Source organism: Camellia sinensis, chromosome 8 (assembly GCF_055761805.1).
Source record: "Camellia sinensis isolate YWXY chromosome 8, ASM5576180v1, whole genome shotgun sequence".
In the NCBI taxonomy this organism is placed as follows: Eukaryota; Viridiplantae; Streptophyta; class Magnoliopsida; order Ericales; family Theaceae; genus Camellia; species Camellia sinensis.
The window spans coordinates 190,904,094-190,926,918 of NC_138968.1; the positions used below are offsets into that span (position 1 = coordinate 190,904,094).

The 22,825-nt window shown below is 35.3% G+C and overlaps 2 protein-coding genes and 1 pseudogene across 6 annotated transcripts; 2 read left to right on the forward strand and 1 right to left on the reverse strand.

Moving 5' to 3' along the window:
• Window positions 1-765: 765 nt before the first annotated feature.
• On the forward strand, window positions 766-2,412 carry LOC114306268 (long-chain-alcohol O-fatty-acyltransferase pseudogene; annotated as a pseudogene). Its single transcript, XR_014339244.1, has 2 exons — window positions 766-1,368; window positions 1,831-2,412. The product of XR_014339244.1 is annotated as a long-chain-alcohol O-fatty-acyltransferase pseudogene (transcript).
• A 3,512-nt stretch (window positions 2,413-5,924) lies between these two features.
• LOC114306253 (long-chain-alcohol O-fatty-acyltransferase) lies at window positions 5,925-8,034 on the forward strand. Its single transcript, XM_028251461.2, has one exon. It carries the CDS (start codon window positions 6,056-6,058, stop codon window positions 7,160-7,162), a length of 1,107 nt encoding a protein of 368 aa, XP_028107262.2. The 5' UTR covers window positions 5,925-6,055; the 3' UTR covers window positions 7,163-8,034.
• EDM2 (ENHANCED DOWNY MILDEW 2) lies at window positions 7,418-21,508 on the reverse strand. Of its 4 annotated transcripts, XM_028209907.2 has the most exons (20): window positions 21,131-21,508; window positions 20,557-20,585; window positions 19,979-20,427; window positions 19,795-19,891; window positions 19,654-19,707; window positions 19,419-19,561; window positions 18,144-18,240; window positions 17,940-18,038; window positions 16,824-17,071; window positions 16,619-16,708; window positions 15,986-16,495; window positions 15,670-15,817; window positions 15,473-15,574; window positions 14,512-14,604; window positions 13,583-13,624; window positions 10,876-10,989; window positions 9,381-9,452; window positions 9,159-9,277; window positions 9,019-9,076; window positions 7,418-8,910 (listed from the first exon to the last, which is right to left on the reverse strand). In XM_028209907.2, exons 3-20 carry the CDS (start codon window positions 20,386-20,388, stop codon window positions 7,645-7,647), a joined length of 3,762 nt encoding a protein of 1,253 aa, XP_028065708.2. In that variant the 5' UTR covers window positions 20,389-20,427; window positions 20,557-20,585; window positions 21,131-21,508; the 3' UTR covers window positions 7,418-7,644. The 4 variants fall into 4 exon arrangements, with proteins under 4 accessions (XP_028065708.2, XP_028065711.2, XP_028065709.2 ...); XM_028209910.2 differs by lacking the exon at window positions 14,512-14,604; XM_028209908.2 differs by lacking the exon at window positions 20,557-20,585 and having other exon boundaries at window positions 21,131-21,462.
• Between the last annotated feature and the right edge of the window lie 1,317 nt (window positions 21,509-22,825).

The window sequence follows — 22,825 nt, forward strand, 5'->3', positions numbered from 1 at the left end:
ATACACGTCACATAGATCGGATCCGACTCGATTCAACTTTGTGCTCATCGTACTACCGGTTCTCACGATCCTTCTCCTCTTGTTGACTCACGCCACCGCCAATATACTATTTTTGGTCTTGATTGAAGTTGTGCTTGTTTTGATTCACGCTGCTTTGATGCTTTGATGAAGATTGATGACTTGGTCTTTGATGAAGAGGCTGACGGAGCTAGTGCGATGTGTAATTTTTCACGATGTTTATTCCTAATGTTCTGACGTTGATCTTCAATGTTGATGATGTTGTGATGTTGTTGATGTGTTTGATGATGTTTGATGTTTTAATGTTTGATGTTGTTGGTGTTTTTGATTATGTTTTGTTGATGTTTGTTTGGAGGGAAAACAAATTTTTATAGAGTTTTGGGCATTTCAGTCAATATCATGTTGGATTTTTTCTAATTTATCCTTACTAAAAAGCATAAAACATAGTGGAACATTGGTTATTTTGTCATTAACATTAGTTTGGGACTAATTGGATCATAAGATAAAACATAGGACCAAATGGATCATAAGATAAAGATTTGGGATTTATTAATGCATCACCCGTTATTAAATATATAATTAAATATTTTATATAAATATAAAAGTTATAAAATTACAGACTCTGCATCTATATAAAATAATTATTTAATAAAAAATTTGATATTTTTAACCGTGAAGAAGACTTTTCTATATATTCTACAAAGAAAATGACATGGTATGTCATAAACAGAGACTAGAAAGAGAGAATAAGGAGACAACTTTGTATTCTATAAAGAAAACGAAACCATAGAAGAAGATGATGGATAATGAGGTCAAGATCTTCATCAAGGTATGGATTGCATCAATTGCATCTATGTGTTACTGTTTCTTCATAGCCAAACACATCCCAAAAGGCATTACTAGGCTCTTCTTCTTCATACCCATCTTCTATCTCCTCATCACACTCCCCTTCAACCTCCACTCCTCCCATCTTGTTGGTCCCACATCCTTGTACCTTGTTTGGCTTGCCAATTTCAAGCTCCTCCTCTTTTCATTTGATCTGGGTCCCTTATCAGATTCAAATTCCCTCCTCCTCTTTTCATCTCCACTGCACTCCTACCCATCAAGATCAAACAAGACCCATCTCCAAATTCACCCCCAAATCCCCAAACCAATCCAAACCCACCTCCAAAATCATCACCAGATGTGCAGAGATCAGCTCAATTGGCTAAGTTTGTATTGGTTTTGGTTTTGGTTTTGGTTTTGGTTTTGGCCATACTGATTCTCACATACTATTACGGTGAATACTCGTACTCATTTTTCGTTTTGGGTCTCCACTGGTGCCACTTGTACCTGGACGTACTAGCCATCGTTTTGGAATCCGGATCACCCGTCGCCTTCCCCTGTCGCCCCCAAAACGACATCGTTTTGGGGGCAAATTTTCAAAAAAAAAAACGCAGAGAAGAGGGAGGAAGGAGAGGAAGAGGGAGAGGGAGGAGGGAGGAGGAGGAGGAGGAGGAGGAGGAGGCTGCGAGCTCGCCGTCCTCGTCCCTCGCCGCCGTTGCAGCCATCGCAGCAGCTCCACCTCGTCGCAGCACCTGCGACCGCCGTCACCTCCGCCTCCGACCCGTCTCAACCTCCTCCTCCTCCTCCCCTGTATTTATGGCCCCCTCCAGTCTGGCCCTTCCCCTCCTTCTCCTCCTCCTCCTCCTCCTCCTCCTCCTCCCTCCTCCCTCCCTCTTCCTCTCCTTCCTCCCTCTTCTGCGTTTTTTTTTTTTTGAAAATTCGCCCCCAAAACGACGTCGTTTTGGGGGCGACAGGAAAAGGCAACAGGGAAGGGCGACCGACGATCCGTTCCCCATCGTTTTGGGTCTCCACTGGTGCCACTTGTACCTGGACGTACTAGCCATCAGTGCAATCCTCGCTCGAGCGATTCAAGGTCTCGAGCTTGAGCCACAGTTCAATGAGCCCTATCTGTCCACCTCACTGCAAGATTTTTGGGGTCGTAGGTCGTACCTCATGATTACGAGTATTCTACGGCCCACGGTGTACATTCCCATACGGTGTATTTCTACGCGTATGTTGGGCCGTAAGTGGGCCCCATTGCCAACGATTGTATCTACATTTTTTGTGTCAGGTCTGATGCACGAGATGATGTTTTTTTATCTTACACGTTCCAGTCCCAAATGGGAGATTACGTGGTTTTTTGTTTTTCACGGGGTGTGCACGGCAGCGGAGGTGGCGGCGAAGAAGGCGGTGGGTGGTGAATGGCAATTGCACAAGGTGGTTTCCAGGCTGTTGACAGTGGGTTTTTTGGCGGTGGCCAGTGCTTGGTGTACGCCAAATTGCACAACCCAATATGTCATTTTCGTACCACCATCCATACTAGTACGATTTCACTTGGTAGTAGCATAAATTTGTAATGTAAAGTTGTTATTTTATAGAAAATTATGAAAAATGTTTGAGGGCTACAAAAAGTGTGGCTCAAAACCATTGCTCGAAAGTTATATAGAAAAAAATCTAGCTTAAGAATAGGTGTATTTTGTTTTAAAGTGAAATACTCTATTCATGTTAGTTTAGGGATTGTTTTGAATGTTTTAAATAAGTGTATTTTTTGTCTTTTTGAATTAAAAAGTTGAGGAAAAAAATATGGATGTTTGGATTAACTTTTTAACTTTTTATGAAAAAATGTGTATTAAAAAATTGTATAAAGAAGTATGTAGGAGAAGATAGCGCAGTACGCCGTACGGATTGGCAGTGCAGGCGGCTTGGTGGATACATGGAAAAATATTGCCTCATTTTCAGGTTCACATGTCCCGTTTTTCTAATCGGAACTGTTCAATGTGTAGAACTCATCGAGTACTATATCTGCTTGTAAAAAATCACATTGATTGGATATCGATACCTATCTGATCGTATTAGTTTTTTTTGTCAACTGTTAACTATAACACCATCCAATTTTTATACAAAACTGATTTGATCATGTAGTTAGCGATATCCAATATACGTGATTTTTCACAGGCATATAGTACTAGACGAGTTTTACATCTTGAATGATTCGGATTATCAAAATGGGACTCATGGTCGGCCCCCACGGGCCCAACTTTATCATCTAATTTAGTGAATGTAGGGGTGCAACTTGGGCGAGTTCAACCCGAGTAACCTGAGCCTAGCCTGAATTTTTTTAAGGCTTGGACAAAATATTTTCAAATTCGGTACGGGCTTGGACAAAAATTCAAAAGTCCGAATTAAATTTGGGTAGGCTTAGGCAAAGACATTAAACAACCCAAGCAACCCGAAACTCGAATTATACATATATAGATATATAAAAATATTAAATATACATATAAATTATTAGCCATTACATGATATTAAAATAATTTATATTATTAAATCATATTGAATATATATTATATATACAAATAATATAGAATCTTACTTTTTTCTTTTTATTTTCACTCATAAATTGTAAGGACTACTATAATGACATCTTTTTTACATTATATAAATTATTTGTTTTGATGGTGTTAATGATTTTCTATATATATATAAAAAAAATTGTAAATAGAGTCAAATTTTAATAATTTAATAATGTAACTACAAAAAATAATAATAATAAAATTCATTTACAATTCGGGCAACTCGGGTTTAACTCGGGTCGGGCTTGTACAGGTCTCAGCACAACTTGGGCTGGGTTTGGACAACCTCTCAACCCGACCGAACCTGTCGGGGTTGCACCCCTAAGTGAATGTACACATGCAATTTTTTTTTTTTTTTTGCTTTCACTGAAGCTGGCCTAACGTCAGTACATTGGTGGGTCAAAAAATTGATTCGTATTTAATATTTATATATTATTTTTTTAAAATTTTTTTTTGATAAATAGTGATAACTTTTTAACTTTTTTGGTAACTTTTTGACTTTTTTTACACTTGCCAAACCAACCCTTATAAGGTAATTCTATAATGTGTCTGATTTTTTATTATGATTTATTATGATTATTATTTTAATTATGATTGAAAAAGTTTTAATTATATCTTATATAGTGATTAATTATGACTCACGAGAAGCATTACGGTACATATCCATTTTGAGGGATATGTACCGTAATGCTTCTCGTGTATTATATATATTTTATAACTAAAGAAAAAAAATAGTCAATGTTTGTTTTCAGTTTTTTGAAAATATTTTTCAGAAAATTTTATTTTTTATTTTCTCTATTTTTTTGTTTTTATTGAATTTTTTAAATATTTTAAGTAATTTTTTTTTTTAATTTTTAAACACACCTAACGTAAATACACTTAAAAAGTACAGTTTTTGTGAAAAAACTCTTTAACAAATTTACTAAATATCAAAAATACAAAAAAAAAAAGAATGAAAATTTAGTATATTTATTAATTTCTTAAAATATTTTTTCACAAATATTTTATTTTTTAGATACATCTAAGTAAGTTGTGTCTAAAAAAGTAAAAACAAAATGTTTAAAATTTAAAAAAATATTCACTAAAAATAAAAAAAATACGAAAAATAAAAAACTGAATTTTCAAAAAACTAAAACTAAACACACTAATATAATTTTATATTCTTTGAGTCATAACTAAAAAAATAAAAAATAAAAATATCATAATCAAATACAATAGGAGATATAATTAAAGAATTTATAATAACTAAAGAAGAAAATTAGTTATAACATTAAAAAAAAAAATAACATAAATAAAATGCATACAATGTACCCTTTTGAATAGTATGTATGTTGGTTTTTCGTGACTAATTATTATTATTTTAATTATGATATTTACATACAGTATACATCATTTTTGAAGGAGTATAGAATGGCCATATGTCTTTTATTTCACTTTTTGTTTCACCCTGTGAAGCGTACTATTTTACAATAAAGTTTTGGATTTGTGTTTAATCGATACTATGGAAGGCTGGGATGGCAACAAATCAGAAAAGCAATTTATTAATTTATTTAAATCATATCATTTTAATATTTTTTTTACAAAAAATTAAAAAATAAGTTATAGTCTAACTATTTCTAATATTGATCATGTTACATAAGAAGTCACATAAGAACATCTCCAATCTTTTATTATTATTTTTTATTTAATCTGATCTCAAATCTGATTTGATATGAATTACTCTAATTATTTTGTCAAAATTTTAACCATATTTTTAAAAATATGTGTTGTATTTGAAATTTTTTCATCAAATTTGATTTCTTTTAAAAAAAACATCTTTATTGTTTTATTTTAAAAAATTTTCATCAAATTTTAAATTTGATGAATTATCAATCTGATAAAAAAAAAAAATAACCCTCCTTAATTTGATCAACATTTTTTTTTATTTTTGCAGAAAAAAGAACTTCATTCCATAATATTGCATAAAGGATATTATATGAAAAGCATTAACAAAATCTGCTAAACATTAATCAATACAAAAAAGCCAATAATAAAAATTCGTAGCAAACACCGAGCAGCACAAAAGATTAAAAGGATATGGAGACGAAAAAACTACTCAAACCTACAAAACCATCACCTGCAAAAATTAGAACTGAGAAATGAATTTGATCAGCATTTGACAAAAAGATTAGAGATGATGCACTTATGTCAAAATTACAAAACTTGCAATTGTTTTCAAAACCCAAGAAAGGTTAATATAATTTATCTAATAATTTAATTAAGATTTAAATAAAAAAAATCAATCCTAATGGAGTAGCTACGCAATTAACAAAAATGTTTTGACTTTGAAGATTTAATGTGATAATTTTCTAAGAAAAATCCATCTTCCTCGCATTATCCTTACTATATTGCTCCAGCGATTTGCGGACAGCATTGATTATTGCGATTGGCGATCGAACACACACCTTACACATCACGTGTGATCTCTTAGCTGTTCAGCTCCCTTCACAGTTAACATCTCCCATTTAAGACTTTATTTATATTTTATGTATTCTAAAAAGAAAATGAAATCACAGAGCCAAAGACCATAAACAGAGACTAGAAACAGAGAAAAGAAGAAGAAGAAGAAGAAGAAGAAGAAGAAGAAGAAGAAGAAGAAGATGAAGAAGATGAAGATGATGATGGATGGTGAGATTAAGAGCTTCATTAAGGTATGGATTGCATCAATTGCATCCATTTGTTATTGTTATTTCATAGCCAAACACATCCCAAGAGGCATTACTAGGCTTCTCTTCCTCATACCCATCTTGTCCCTCTTCATCCTCCTCCCCTTCAACCTCCATTCCCTCCATCTTGGTGGCCCCACAACCTTCTACCTTGTTTGGCTTGCCAATTTCAAGCTCCTCCTCTTCTCCTTTGATATGGGTCCCTTACCAGATTCAAAGTCCCTCCTCAATTTCATCTCCAATGCACTCCTACCCATCCAGATCAAACATGACCCATTTCCAAAATCACCTCCAAATCCCAAAACCAATCCAAACCCACCTCCAGATCTATCTTCAAATAGGGCTAGAAAGGTCCAAAGATCAGCTTTATTGGCTATAAAGGTGTTGCTTTTGGCTATGGTGATTCGATTGTACGATTACAGGCAACATTTGCATCCAAATGTAATCTTGGTTCTCTACTGCTGCCACGTGTATCTGGCTGCCGAGCTTATACTAGCCATGAGTGCATTCCTGGCTCGAGCCATTCTGGGACTTGAGCTCGAACCACAGTTCAACGAGCCCTACTTAGCCACCTCACTGCAAGACTTTTGGGGTCGTAGGTGGAACCTCATGGTTACCAGTATTCTACGACCTACGGTGTACGTTCCTATACGGAGTATTTCTACGCGTATCTTGGGCCGTAGGTGGGCCACGTTGCCGGCAATTTGGGCCACGTTTTTGGTGTCGGGTCTCATGCACGAGATAATATATTTTTATTTTACACGTGTCAGTCCCACGTGGGAGGTGACGTGGTTCTTTGTGCTCCATGGGGTGTGCACAGCGGCAGAGGTGACGGCAAAGAAGGCGGTGGGAGGGAGGTGGCGGTTGCACAGGGTGATTTCGGGGCCGTTGACGGTGGGGTTCGTGATGCTGACTGCATTTTGGCTGTTCTTCCCACAGATTATAAGGAATGGCGTTGACCAAAGAGCCATAGGAGAATACTCAATTTTGGTTGATTTTTTTAGGACTAGGGTCCAGGATTTTAAGGTCATTCTATTTTGAAATGAAGGTCATGCTTTAATACAACTAATTTATCATGTGCATTTAATTTATAATTTTTGTGTATTTATTTTTTATTTTTAGTATCACATTAATCCTGCTTAGTATTAAGAGTTTCAAAAAATACTGCCACCCCTACCGTCACTATCCCTCAAAAACCACCACTACCATCATCAAACCCACCCTCACCACCCCATCCCACCACAACACCGCTAGCACCACCACATTAATGCCAAACAATTTTCAGAGATTTTAAAATAAAATCAAAAAAATAGAACCATCAGATTTCCCATTTCAGTATTTAATTTAATATTTAATTTTTTTTACTTAAATAAACACACCTAAATATGCGACTGAAAGTCGTACATTCAAAAGGTAGTCCTAATTATATAGCCCAGCCTAAAAAATCAGCCAACTTCTAAACATCCCATGGAAGAATTTTGATTGATAAAGCAAAAAACAGTAAAAGAAAAATGTCAAACTACCTACTCATTCAGCCAGCCAGACGTGTTATGTTGCGAGGACGGGCGATATGGACCAGGAACAAAACCCAGTCCCAGTGTGTCGACTCGATATCCACGTTGTTGAGCAAGGGGATCAGCGATGCCATTTCTTGGTGGCTCACCCGCCAAGGTGTTCATCCTTGTATGGTTCATCTCATCAAGACGTGGAGCATATCGCTCCATTGTAGATGTGGTGCTCATCCTATTGTAAGATGGGTCTGCTGCTGAACCCAGATAGCTGTAAGAAGAAAACCCAGGATCCTGACCTGCCAAAAAGCCGCTTCTTTGACCAAACGTATTGGGACCTTGTTGCCCATAGAGTCCAGCCTGTGATCTCATTGCTGACTCTCTTGCATAGGTATCTTCTATCCCACTGACATAAGGTCTATAAACACGGCTCTCTGTGCTCTCCCTCTGGTAGCCTCCAAACTGTCCCTCTGGGTTTCGGACCCCATAATCAGGTCCAGGACCTGAATAAGGCCCCTCACTGTTCAATCCATATCGTCTTGCAATGTCGTCAGCAGGAGACCCCTCATATCCTGTTCGATAGTGTGATCGTGACCCATCTACACTCTGATCAAAATGTCGATCACCTTCCTTGAGAACCTCTAGAGGTCTGGATGAATTGGGTGGGGAACATCGGGGTACTCTGTCATACATCTTGCTTGCAGGAGAACTTCGTCCTCTCTCTTTGGTTTTCTGTGGTGTCTGGCCAAATCCTTTCCCATTCTTTTTACCACCATGCTTCTTCTTCTTCTTCTTTGAATCCCGATTAAATCGATTTTGCCCATGGTTACGATTCTCGTGGACTTCTCTGCCACCATTACCACGAGGGAGGTCTTCTTTATGACTTTCAGACACACTTGCTCGTCTTTCTTGGATCTGTTCATGTACTTCTCTACCACCATTACCACGAGGGAGGCCTTCTTTATGACTTTCAGACACACTTGCTTGTCTTTCTTGGAGCTGTTCATGCACTTCATTTTGAACAGGATGATCATCCAATGCCACCGAAGTTTGGCCATTAGGTTCATGATCCTTCATTGGATGATCAGGGACCAGTGGTTTGTCATGAACTTCTAAATGGGACTGTTTTTGTTCCCTGGCCAAGTGTCCCTGCCGTTGAGCAATTGCCTTGTGTTTAGCGGTCCAATCGGGGTGACTCCAAAGGTAGAGCGGTGGTGTACTCACATTCCAATCCTCTAATTGGTTGTCATTTATGTCAACAGAACCAGGTAAATAAAATGACTGAAAAGGGACAAAAAACACAGTATAAACCACCAAAGCACACTTTCATTGCAAAAGAAAAAAACTTATAATCAACCACTAGGGAACGCACAAAACATCTTATTTTACCTTGCCAGCAAGCAACTCATTATTCTCCCAGATCAGATCATAACCCTTTTTATCCAACCTGGTGAAGGGAAAAGGGGGAAGAAAGAAGAAATGAGAGAGAGAGAGAGAGATGTACAGTATCAAGTATGCAAGCTAGTTACCTCTCTGTCTCTTTAGGAACAATTAGGATAAGGAGCTTTGGCTTAAACTCGAGAGCCTTATCAATGAACTTATTTGCAAGGGCAGCATTTACTCCAAAAGGGGGATTTAGCCCCATGATCTACTCAAAGAAACAATAACAAAAGCTCTGTCAAGTGAGAGTTCACAACCCTAGGGGACTAAAAGCTTCTTGCATATTAAACAAAAATAAACATTATTCTCACCAATTGTGACCCTGGTGGCAATTCTTTCAGTTTGACACTCATCCAATCCCTCTCCTCAAAGTTAAAGTCATTCTGTCAAAACAGGACCAACCAGAACCAAAATGACAATGGGAGACAGAGATGATTGAAAACCTATTTTAAAAAATATAACGAGGTTTGCATCACTAATCATATACACTCAATGTCTATTTACACTGCAGCAATCCAGCCTACACACATGAAAACAATGACTATTGAAAGCCAATTAACTCATCACAAAGATTTTCCAACGGTAAAACAGGGCAACAAGTAGAAGAATATTTGAGACTTGAGACCTCTCAACAATAACTTTACCAAGCAATCCTACTTCTAAAATAATTTGTTCATAACCTACAGTTCTAATATTCCAACAAATATTTTATGTATCAACGGATCAACAGCAAGGTATCGACACCATGAACCCATCAAAACCATATGAAATTAAATTTAAGAGAACATAAAGTTCAAGACACTAAAGGGATTACAAACAATTAGGGTACTGAATTTTGAAAAGCTCAAAGAAAGATGAACCTAGAAAGGCCAAAACATGTTTTGTATAGTTCGTAATAAAATGGCAAAATGCAGATTAGTCATATAAATTGTTGGAAGACTCCAAAGATGGCAGATGAATAAAAAAATTCAAAATGAAATAACCAAATGCCCTGGTAGATAAAGATATCCAAACTGGTACATCAAAGCTACACCAAGAATGACATCAATTACATATGCTTCGAGAAACAGTGGTTGAACAAAGAAAAAGGCATCAAAACAAACATATCAGCATGCCAATTTGGCATGAAGCAAGGAGGATTTACAAGGTGGTCATTAACTCAAGTCGTCATGGATTGGAATTACAACTCATGATACCCATTAACGATCAAATATTTGATAATAAAGGGACAAGTGTTTTTTTTATATTCAGTTACACATCAACTATATAATTGCCCATCTTGAATTAATAGAACCAATTCATCCACAAAGAACAATATTGCAATAAACAAGTGAGTTTCCATGCATCTCAAGATTACTGGAACATGCCATTCAACATATAAACTCAAACCACCAAACCAAAATGCCTCATCAATTTCTTCCTTTTTTTTTTCAAATGTCAGTAGGAAACTGTTCCCAGCCAAATTTGTGCATTTGACACTTGTTGACATGTGTTGTTGATTCATATCCCCCACTAAATCCTTAAAAAGAGAACCCAGTTAGCCTTGGAGACCAAGATATTATCCATGATTAAAATTTAAGAAACCTTTACCCTAGGGTTCTTTAAGAAACAAAAGAACTAGTGTTTAGTATATCATACATTCACAAACAAGAATGCATTGGTACAAACTTCTGCAGTTAGAATAAATACCGAAGGAAAAAACAAAGGGGGCAGAAAATTATAAAAGAAATATAAACAGAGAGAATTTCATTTACATGACTGGTACCCAGGGAGCTGAAAAAATGTGATTATGGAAGTGTAGTTCACCTTTGGTTGTAAAATATCATAGTTTTTGTATGAGCACTTCTTCTTTCCTGTCTCATCAAGCTTCTTCTTCATGAGACAACTGAAATCATTAGCTCCGCAACAGAAGTCAACTATCTGTTTAGGGGAGCAATAACCAATTAGGTACACCAATTCGAAAGTTAAAATGAAACTGAGAGCAACTAGGAAATCACATTTTTCACGCAAGCGTCATGTGTAATTTGAATGACATATTTTAAAGAGATTGTACATACTGCAGCGCCGCTTCTGAATTTAATCCCACCATCACAGTACTTCTTGATAGTTTTCATTGGGATCAGGAGCAGTAAAAGACATTTAGTTACAAATAAATGAGCACCGATCCATTAGATACATCAATGAACAAGTATGACAAAAAAGACTGAAACTCATGAAGATCCAACTTACTCGATTCACCAACCTAATCCATCCCATTTGCTGTTTGTTAGTTATAAATCTTTTTATGTCAACTACATCCATTTGGGTTCCAGTCAGGATCTGCCCCATACAGAACAACCCAACATAAAACCAGAACAAAATTTTCAGACATAGCCCCAACAGATCTAAGTGCACTTATATTTACTTGACATCAACGTTAAAATTGACTCAAAGCTTTACTACATTTTGTTTGAAGTGTTAAAACAACATTAAAACAAAGTGAAAAACCCTTTGAAGAGCAGCAACATCCTAATCGTATTCGTCATGTTCATTTGGATGAGTCGACCTACCTCATTCTTGTTTTTATCTAATGTCATGATGTATCAACAAAAAAAAAGAGAGAGAGAGAAACCCATTTTGCTCCCTATGGTTTGGCACTTTTGCACTTCACCTCCCTGACATTTAAAAATAACCAAAATTGGCCCACATGGTTTTTGCCCTATTGCACTTCACCTTGCTACCATTACCAATTCAACCCAAAAAAAAGTGAGCCATAGGCACCTATTTTGTGAGTTGACATGAAAAAAAATTCAAGTCAAATCAAATCAGGTGTCTTCATCTTCTTCGCACTAACTAATCTGAAAACCATAACCCTAACCCTCATCTTCATTCACTTTCCTCCCCCGCCAAAGCTGCCACCTTTCCCCTCTCCACGGCCACCCCCGCCACCCCATTCACCACCCTCTATACACACACACACACACATAACATTATATATTATATTATAGATAAAATTTTGGTTACTATGTGGTTAAAATTGGGTTTATTAGGGTTAATATGTGATTAACAGAAAAGATAAAAAGAAAATAGGAGAAAGAAAAAAGAAAGAGAGAGAGAGTATTAAAATCATTTCCCATATGCCATTGATGAAGTTAGCATTGCACTTTAGTCCTAAACTACCTTGAGGATGAAATGGCTATTTTTAGATGTCAAGGGGGTGAAGTGCTCCCCAAACCACAAGAAGGTAAAATGGATACTTCCATAAAACAAATGTGACAACATCACTACAAGAGATTCAAAAATATTAGTTTCAACGGACAAATGCAAAAAGCCAACCAACAAAACAAAATTTCAAATAATATATCACCTTAAGAAGCACGGACAAGTGACACAAAACTAACACGCCGACCCGTTAATTTTCAAACAATATAGGACACAACATGTGAGGGACACACTCAAAATATATACTTTTATATATTTATTATATGCCATATGTATGTAAGGATAAGCAATTATTATATGTCATACAACGTATTGAGAAGTGTATGGCGAGTGTTTTGTCGTGTCGGTGTCTCACATGACACACCAGCTTCTTAGAAGTGTTGTGCTTCTTAGATATCGCTTTTTAGAAAGAAAAAGGAAAAGAAAAGAATGATAAAGAAAGTTGTACCCAGCTTACAAGGCTTCCACTTAGAGCAGGGTTTGGGAGAGGTAATAGGTAAACAACTTTCCCCCATTTTTTTGTGGAGAGTCTAATTCACATGACTTGAACTCGTGCAACTAGTGTTACCAAAAAAAATGCTGATACCCTAGTGATTTACGTTTTGAAACGTTCCAAAACATAGTACACTTCCATTCCAAAACGATGACTTTAGCAATCCAAAGCTATCTCAAAAATTCTCTTTAGTTTCTTAAGTTTACCTTGGGATGAAAATAAATCTAGTATAAATGAACTAACATGCAAGGACAATGGAGTTTTGGTAAAATGATATATAAAAAATGAGCCATAATACTCCTAGAAATGTGTTCAAGGAAAATTGCAGGCACCATTCTAACAGTGTGATTTATACAAGCCCACCCTAATACTGTGATTTATACAAGCTTACCCCTATTGTACCACATTTTAAAGCATGTTCCCGTTCCTCGTACCAAAACGATCCGTGTTCTAGGTAACATAGTGTGCAACAGTGCAGCAGACAGATAGCACTTGCTATCATTCCAGGTCAGGGCCTCTTTCTTTTCTTTTTTTATTTAAAAATTTTGATATTTCCCAATAAAACAGGATCCATAAAATCATGCTCAAACAATGCAACCCCCCCCCCCCCCCAACAAAAACCAAAAAAAAAAAAAAAAACAAGGTTCATTTAAGGTGTTTTTGAAATTTGGGACTTAATTATTCAAGTTGTTACATCCCCATGGTCAAACAAAAATACCCTGTGAGATCTCTATAAAAAGAAGAGAGTTATGATAACATCACGAATCAAGAGAATGAACTAATTTATTGAGAGAGAGAAAGAGGAGCACAAATTCTCACCATATCACCATTTTGTACATAAGAATGAAGAACATCAACAATCTGCACAAAGGAAATTACTTTTTTCAGGCTTTCAACAGTCCTAAAAAGCTTCACTCTAGCATCAAATACTTATCCACAAGACTGAAATCTAAACATAAAGATGGAGAACACACTTTATACCATTGAAGAAATGGAACATTCTCTCATCAATGCTGAGTTTTAAAACATGTAGCAACATGTCTCCAATGACAAATGATTAAAAAGAATTCAAAAAATAAAGACGGAGAAAACACTAATCATCAAGAAAATGGAGCAATCTCTCATTGAGCCATGTGTTGATTCCAAACATTCCATCATATTCCTTGCATTAATTTAAAATGCTTCCCGGCCCCTCTACATAAGTTCAGAATCAATACATATGCTTAAACAAGGAAAATAATGGCCACATTTTGCATTAATCGAAAAATGCTTCCAGGCCTCTCAACAAAAGTTTGGAACCAACACATAACTCTCTACACTTAAAGGTGGAAAATAAGGGCTTGTTTAGTATTGTTTTCATTTTTTTATGTTTGTTTTGTGTGTTTTCAGAAGAAAAAATAATGGAATTGTAAAAATGCCCATTGTTTTCATATTGCTTTCACTTTGTGCATATGTTTTTTCTTTTTCTTTTTTTAAACTCAGAAAATAAAATAATAGGGTGTTTTTAAAAACTTGATAAATATTTGTTAAAAATGGCAAAAACATACTATTTTGGGCTAATCCAATTAGCTAATTAGATATTTGTTAATTAATTAGGCTAACCCAATTAGATATTTGTTAAAAATGGCATAAACAGACTATTTTGGGTAAGTATTGGAGTAGTTTAATATTTTGAACAAAGCAGATAGATTCTCCCTATCAGTGTGAATACAAGTTCTATTTGAAGTGATCGCACACATTTGACTCACCTCTTTTAGCTTGTCCACTTTAGTAAAATGGCGTCCAAAAGATGTATAGCGCATGCCATAGAGAAATGGTGCAAGGTACACTTTTAGCTTGTTCTACAGCAACAAAACCATGTAACGTAGTAAATATCAATGGAGTATACTTTATTTCTAAAAAGCTTGTGCACGCTAGTAAAATAAACTTCTAGCGGAAGAAAATGAAAGCCAAAACTTTTGCAACCATTCTCTCATAAAAGCCATAGAGTTTTCTGTAATCTATTGAAACAAATTAACCCAACAAAAGTGACACCTAATAAGTGTTAAATTTTGTACTCAATATACTTTTGCTTACAGTATCATTTATAGGAAATTGCCATACAGAAGATGGTAGATGGAGCTGAATACAATTACAACGCATGAATAGCCTTGGAGAAGATATTCCCTAATCAGGACACTAAACTGTCAAACACCCATATTTTTCCTTCTGTAAGATCTGCAATAGGGCGATCAGCACCCCATTTAGGTCAACATGCATTATTTCATGATGTGGTTGTAAGTAGAGATGCCGACAAGGTGTGTATCATGCAAAACACAGAATATTTGTTTGAAGATTGTGAGGCAAAGTGGGGTAAGAGAAAAGGCAATCCTAGTATGAGCTATGCGGCAAATGCTTCAACATTTTGAGACCGGTGGATGCCACAGAGATACTTCAAAGAGACAGTACACAGATTGAAATGGGTGATTCTTCCATGCTTGGATGCATTAAATAAACATCAAACCTTTTGAGGCAAATTGACCAACCAAAGCCAAATCAACAATGAACAAACAAAAACAGACAAGTGCAAAAGAGAAGAATTAACTCTCTGTTCAACACTAATGAGGGAAAATCCAATAGAAAAACTTTGGGATAAATAAATAATAAAAAACAAACAAACAAACAAACAAAAAAATGGTATAGGAACATAGATGGCAAATCATCAATCACCTTCCACCTAACCATCTGGTGCAGAAGCACAGGTTGAAACACAGCCGTTGCGTCTTCAATGCTGCAACCTTGTTCTAGCTTCTGTAAAGCTGCACGAAGAGCCTGCACATGAATATTAGATTAAGTGCAAGACACACAAGGAACTCCACTGAAACTGAAGCCATTACCCACTATGTACACCAGACAAAAATAGATACCTCAACAGAACCCTCCACCTTTCCCAAAGTAATGGCCTTATCCACCACATTTTTTGATGAGTAGGCATGGGTTACTGGCACTTTGTGCTTTTTTGTTATCTCTTCCAGTGTTATTGAAGATGTAGCATCTTTCATTAACGCCAATATTCTGCATTGCACAAAGCAAATGTTAGAAACGAACAATCTAGTAAATGTAATACCATTTACATTCAACAACTGCAAACAAGGGACAAGTTATTATAAACAATTAGATTATTAACCAGCAAAGACACATAAGCACAATGTAACAATGAGATGATGTATAAATGTCTGTTACCTCCGTTTTCTATCATCATCTAAAGGCACTGAACTGCTCATTTCCTTTGCAACAGGCTTGTCAGGCAGGGTTTGCTTATGTTCACTATCAGATGTGTCCTCGTTCCTAGAATCCTTGTTGATCAAGGCATACAACCTCTCTCCCAAGGAAGCCCTATTCGCATCGGTGGTAGACTTCCCGACTTTTGTTGCAGCAGTGTTGTTCAAAGGCCTTCTGGATGTATCTGCCACTTTTTGTTTCTTTGAAGTATCAAGACCAGTCGATAATCTCACCCTTTTTTCAGAAGAATTGCCCTCTTTGATATTTGAAGACAAATCAACCCCTTTCTGCACTTTCTCATGAGTTCTCTTTCTGGGAGCATCTTGTGAAGCCAGATTTCTCTCCTTCTGCAGAACTTTAACTTTGCTTGACAGTTGTTGTGATGCTTGTTTTTTCTTTTGTTGTCCATCATCTGGAAACTTTATGTGGTTTCTATCCGGAGTACAAAGTTCATCATCAATCAGATGTTCTCTGGAAAAAAGGGAAAAGGCCGGTGAATATTTTGCAAGCTACTGTGCAGAAGATCAAGAAGCGCTGCTAGAACAAAAGGTGGAGAAGATCAAGAAGAGCTGCTAGAAACAAAAGAGCACTTACAAGCAATATATCAAAATACGGTTTGGAATAAGACCTTCCCAAGCCCTTTGTACGATGCCCTGATCCTCATCATCTTCAAAAGCAATCTCCCTGATCAAAGTAAAGCAAGCATCAACAGCTACAAAATAGTAGCTAAATTTATACAACAAGATTTCATGATAACGTTCAAAAATAAAATTAAAATATGGACACAGTTAAGAAGTACGTAGGCAAGCATTTTTTGTGGAATGACTTGGGACAGCGCCTGCATACAGCAAATTGCAAATCAGGATCCATCTTATTTTCTCCCAGTTTGCAGACAGAGCATTTATGAATAGGACAGGTGAAAGATTCCCCAGCAGCAATCTTCTTCTGAAGCTCTTCTGCCTCAGCAGCACTCCCATGATGGAGCAGTTTTGCAACACAATGTGGATGGTAAAAACGGCCACATGTTGCAGAAACACAGGGAAAGACCTGAAAAGCATTTAGCAGGCAGAAATTTGAGCAATTCAGATGCAGATCCACTCACTGTTCACAATGAAGTGAAGATCACCAAGCAACACAGTTAGCTCCAGAAATGTGAATTGACATGCCAATAAATTCACCTCAACTATAAATTGTAATCAATTGTTTTCACATGGGCGTAAAAGAAGAGAGATGTGTGCCAAAAAAAAGGAAACAGTAAGATCTGCAAAAATCCAAAGCTACTAAGAAGAAGCAAACGATGAGGAAAGAATAACAACTGCAAGGTTTCTCTCTATGAAGTTAAAAAATATGCAAGAACATAACTGAGGGAGAAGATTGAAGTAAGGGGAAAGGAATTTCCTTAAAAAATAAACTAAAATAAGCAAATTTAGCAGGATATACGAGGAACAAGAAAGAAAAAACAAAGACGGAATCTAGAATATAAAGGGCCAGGCCAAACTATTCTAAAGCCTTCTAGACACCATAATAAAATTCACTATCAGATCAGAGAAGCCATAGATAAGGCCCGGTAGGAGCAGAGATAAGGATGGGAGGGAGGGGAATTATGCAAACATAGCATTATGCCATTGTCCAATATAACTTCTCACTAAACATCTCCAAGGATCACTTGACTAACTTGTAAGGTAGAATAATTACTTATCTCACTTTCAAAAATATCAGTTGAAAATTATTCCAAAATATTCTTTCAAATTTTGCTATTAAAAAACAATGTGGATAAACGCTGCCCTTGACGGAATTTCTTCAATTTAATAACAAAACTAGCTAAGCTTAACCAACTAGCATTCTGTAAATCACAAATGGGGGAATGAGCATTCAACATTAAAATAGTATTTCAAATTTCCAGAAGAATTCATACCTCTGCACCAGACAATTTATCAGAAGAGCCTAACTCCCCACAAGCGAAGCACTGATGTTTCTTGTATTGACAATTTTTACAGAAAAAATTCTGTATTGCCTGCAAAATACATGCATGAACTTAAAAAGTGTCCTAAGAATCTATCAAACAGCATAAACCAACCAGAACAATGCATCATCGGGCAGAAATGAAAGACTAGCATACTTCAACTTGTTCGTCAGAAAGGCCGAGAGATTCACACGCGGATTCAGAACCAGCCTCCACAGTAGCATGAAATGACCTCATGCACCTTCCTTCACAACTGTATGAGATCCAAAATTATACCATAACATGTCACTCAAACAAGATATACAGGCACAACCTTGATGAAATAACATACAAGTACATGAATTATTCATTCTTGATGTAGTACAGAACAGAAGTAATAAAAAGGTGGTAGACCATATTAATTTCATTGGTAACATTAGATAGTAAATGACAAAAAGGAAAGCCCATAAAAATGGCAAACAATAATCACCACACTACATCTCAGCATGCAAATCTTTTATGCATATGAATGCTACTGAGCTTATTTCATATGATACGTAAACACCACAGGCCATGTCAAATAACCCAAAATCAATCAAACTAAAGTCTAGTAACTTTTTGATCACTTCCAATCCCATCAGGAAATTCTTTCAAAAGCTTATAGAAAGGAAGCCAGGAAGGTATATTACCTTCAAAATTCAATGTAATAGCTTACGGTTTCTTTTTTTCTATCTTCAAAAAGAGCATTTCAGAGATGATAGTTAATACACCCATCATAGTTGTTGTCTCGATTTCTTAACAGTATAATAGGACTCGGTTTTCAGCCATACACATGGAAGTAACATTGATGGCTTATGCTGCTGATACAAGAACAATGCATATGCCATCATTAATCAGTTCAGACGGTAAAGGGAAGGGAAGTGGAGGGGTAAGTCTTAGTTACATATCTTATTAGTAAAAATGAATAAGAACTAGATAAATCTATATCTATACTATTATTAAGTGAAAGCCTAATTGATTTAGTGAACCCTTCTTCTCCTCATGCCACGCAACAACTTTATATATGCTAAAATAAAAAAATTATTAAACACAGTGTAAGTAAGTTTTGAACCTAAGACCTGAGATTTCATTAAGAACATACTTATCACTTAAGCAACATACATATTATGATATTAAATTCTTTATTATTTGTTTTTATTATTAGTTATCTTAATTGCACACGTATTGCGTATGCCACCCACTAGTATTTGTTAAAAATGGCACGAACAAAAAAAAAAACAATGATATCAGTGATATCATCAATGACAATGGAATGAATCTAATCTTTCATATCAATACCAACTGAAGACAATGCAGTAAGAGATAGTCATAACTGGTCATATTTAAGACATGAATAAGTGTAGAAACAAAAACAAAATTGCACCCAATTTTTTTTTTTTAAATAATGCATACCACAAAAGGTCTCCACCATTATCACAAATTGAACAAACAGAATCAAATAGGTCTTCTTCTTCATCAGACCCATCATCTTCTTCAAATTCATCTATCATATCATCATCAACAATAAACCCAGCCTTTGCAGTAGTTAAAATATCCTGTCACATCAGTAAATAAGCTTTCTCAACATAAAATGATGAATAATATGTGTGTGTGTGTGTATATTAAAACTGTGATTTTAGTTTCAGACCTCATCAAAAACTTTCTTCTTCCGGGGCTTCGCCTCGAGAAATGTAACTAAAAACTGTTCAATGCATAAAGGTTCATCATAGTGTACTTATAAACAAAATAATTCAAAAGAAGGATCATAAATGAAACCCCATATACAAACCTTGGATTTTGCCAATGTTTCATCCCTTTTAACAGCTTCACTGATTAAAGTTGTGTGATCTATCAGATCATTCTCAGAAGGTCTGACCTCGTACAAGCTGTATATAGCATAAACTGTGAAAAATTGCACTTAAAACAACAAATAAATGGTGAATAGCCTGAGAATCTAAGATCTGGCTGCAAACCTGAAAACTTTAGACAAGTAATCCCACAAAGATCTCCCAGAGGTTTCAGGATTCTTCTTCACAAAATGTAGGCAGTGCACAGTGATCAAGATTGTCCTAATGGTCTCCTCAAAACTCTTTCTAGGCCTTTGAAGGTAGATCCAGTTGTTTTCCTTAGACAGCACCGCGATCTCTGGCTTCACATCTGAAAGATCAAACTTCCATGCTGTGACCTGCTTGTATATTTTCTGAAGGCCATTGTCAGCAGTCCCGTGCAAGAATATCTGTTTACTCTTGCCATCCAGTCCCTCACTCTCATTCCATTGAACTGGTAACTCTGAAAATGCAATAGGCTCGTCCTTGTCAACAACAAAATCGTAGTTTGAGACAGTATGTGGCACAGTCTCATCCTCATCGTCTGAAGATGCCATTCTCTTCTCCCAATTACACAGTGACTACTACTTGACAACCTAAGCAAGACATACACAAGAAGACTTGTTTAGATGCCCGTAATTTCTTTGGTTAAACAATTATCAACCAAATGATGGTTTAAAAAAGAAAAGGGCATGATTTCATGGCAACCCATAATCTGCCACTACCTTTTCTTATTGATTGCTCAGTTCAGTAACTGCAATAAAATAAGAAAAGATTATAGTCATGATTCTCAAATTTTTCATGGACAACAGGAAACTCTACACAACTTTGCCCCCAACATAAACAAAGAAATAAATACTATTCGGAATAGTTGAATAGGTTTTTTCATTCACTAGAAACCAAATACGTGAAATTCATAGATTTTCTTTTGATTTTCTCTGTTTCCTCATCAACCAAACATATTAAAACCCCATATTATACCATACAGCCATTGGGCATAATAGAAAAGAGTTCAGTCAATTTTTTGGAAATTGAAAACACCGCAAAGAAACAAAAACTTATTCTGTTAAAAGGGTTCGTCCCCAACTCGCAAATATCAAATATTTCATGCTCTCTGATTTCCATGAACTTTCTCAGAACCCACATAATAGCCCATAAAAATCTAATTGTAAACAATATATTCAATGAAAATTCAAACAAAAAAATACCCAAAATTCGTTAGAGGTTCGATAAATCAAAACAAATTCAGGGTTTCGGAAACAAAAAAAGTAAATCTTGCGAAGGCGAATGGGTAAATACCGGATTGGAAACCACTGGATAGAAGCGCCAAGATAGCGTAAACCCTAGTTTCTGAATCAGGCACAGATTCCTTGGGTTCGCGACGTAGTTAGAGAAGAGAGTGTAAATCAACAGGAATGTCGAAAGCAAGCGAGCCTATGTATATATATATATATATATACGAAACGAAATCGATCAAAATGGATTCGCAAAATCCTCAAACGATCCTACGGTTATGTGTAGCGATTTGCCAAATCGGGATGATGATGATGATTTTGTATATTACAGTCGTTGTGTCGTCAAGTCGCTGTGTACTCGTCCTAGTTGTTTGTTTGGCAACCGCCTTTAAAATCGATTTTTACCATTTTTTAAATAATTGAGTAATTATCTTTCTTTTTTTTCTTTTTTTTTTTTAGCATGTGTTGCAGATTATCTTATTTAGATCATAATTATTTTATTTATGTCACATTATTTTTTATTTGAATCACTTCAATTTTAACTCATATTTTACTTTTTTTTATAAAAAGTAAAAAAATATATTAATTTAATACTTTTCACGCAACACATTAATATAAGTTGCTTAAAATATGAACTATCTTTTATAATTTTGAAAATTACATTATTTAAATTTTTAATTTCATAACAAATAATCTCATTTTATTAATAAATCATCAAATGAATTAAAAGTTTTTATTGATATTATAAATATATTTTATTTAATAATTTATATACTTTTATTATTGTATATGAAAGCAGTTAATAATTTTATTTTTTTAATTAATTTTGCTAAATACAAAATTTTAATAAGGAATATTTATAATTTTTCTAATCACAAGTTACAATTCGTATTTTAAGTAAACTTTATCCTTTTTTTTAATCTTTAACAGCATTTTTTAACTGCCTTTAATTTTTATTTTTTTTTTAAAAAATAGATTGGTTCATGAAATTTTCAGAAATTTATTTTAAATATATAAAAAAATAAATTTAACTTCCGACCCTTTTTTTTTCTCTCTCTCTCTTAATTAACAGAGCTTGCCTATTAATTTTGGACTTTCACATCTCTTACCTAAATTGCTTCATACCTTTTTTCTTTTTCTTTTTTATTTTCTTTCTCAATACTCTTTAATTTCAATTATACCTTCACCCTTCCAGTGAAACTCTAATCTTTACCCCTTCTGTCGTGGTCCAACCCTTCCCAACCATGTCTTGCTATCTCCCCAACATTTCCATTTTCTACCACTTTTGCAAACCTTCTCTCATAGCCCCTTCTCATCTTTGTGAATCCCCTCACATTCCTTTATTCTTCTTTTTTTGGTGCAAACACTCACCCTATAAAATTTAATTGATTCTAAATTATTTTTACTAAATATTCTAAATAAATTTTTTCGATTCTTTTTAAATTTTAAAAATTAATTTTTAATTATTTATTTATAACCGTATATAACACGAGTAATTATGCTAGTTATCTATCTATTACCGGAACAGGGTCCCTGCTGTGCTTAGAGCACAGTAGTGACCGTGGTGCTTCCGTTTGAAGTGTATTATGGTCTTATTTTTATGATCTAAACCGTTCATTTTGTAGGGTTTATTAAGTACTTCATGCTTACAAAAAATCATATTAATCGGATATTAATAACTATATGATCGAATAACATATTGTTTATGCTATTTCTCAAAAGAAAAACTTATTATTTATTTTTTTGGTTATTGATCATA

Coding starts and splice junctions, on each gene's coding strand:
- EDM2 (XM_028209907.2), bottom strand. CDS start 20,388: ATGGCATCTTCAGACGATGAGGATGAGACTGTGCCACATACTGTCTCA. Junction 10,990..13,582: donor ATGTACAAAATGGTGATATG/GTGAGAATTTGT, acceptor TCCCCTAAACAG/ATAGTTGACTTCTGTTGCGG. Junction 9,453..10,875: donor ATGATATTTTACAACCAAAG/GTGAACTACACT, acceptor CTGTTTTGACAG/AATGACTTTAACTTTGAGGA.
- LOC114306253 (XM_028251461.2), top strand. CDS start 6,056: ATGAAGAAGATGAAGATGATGATGGATGGTGAGATTAAGAGCTTCATT.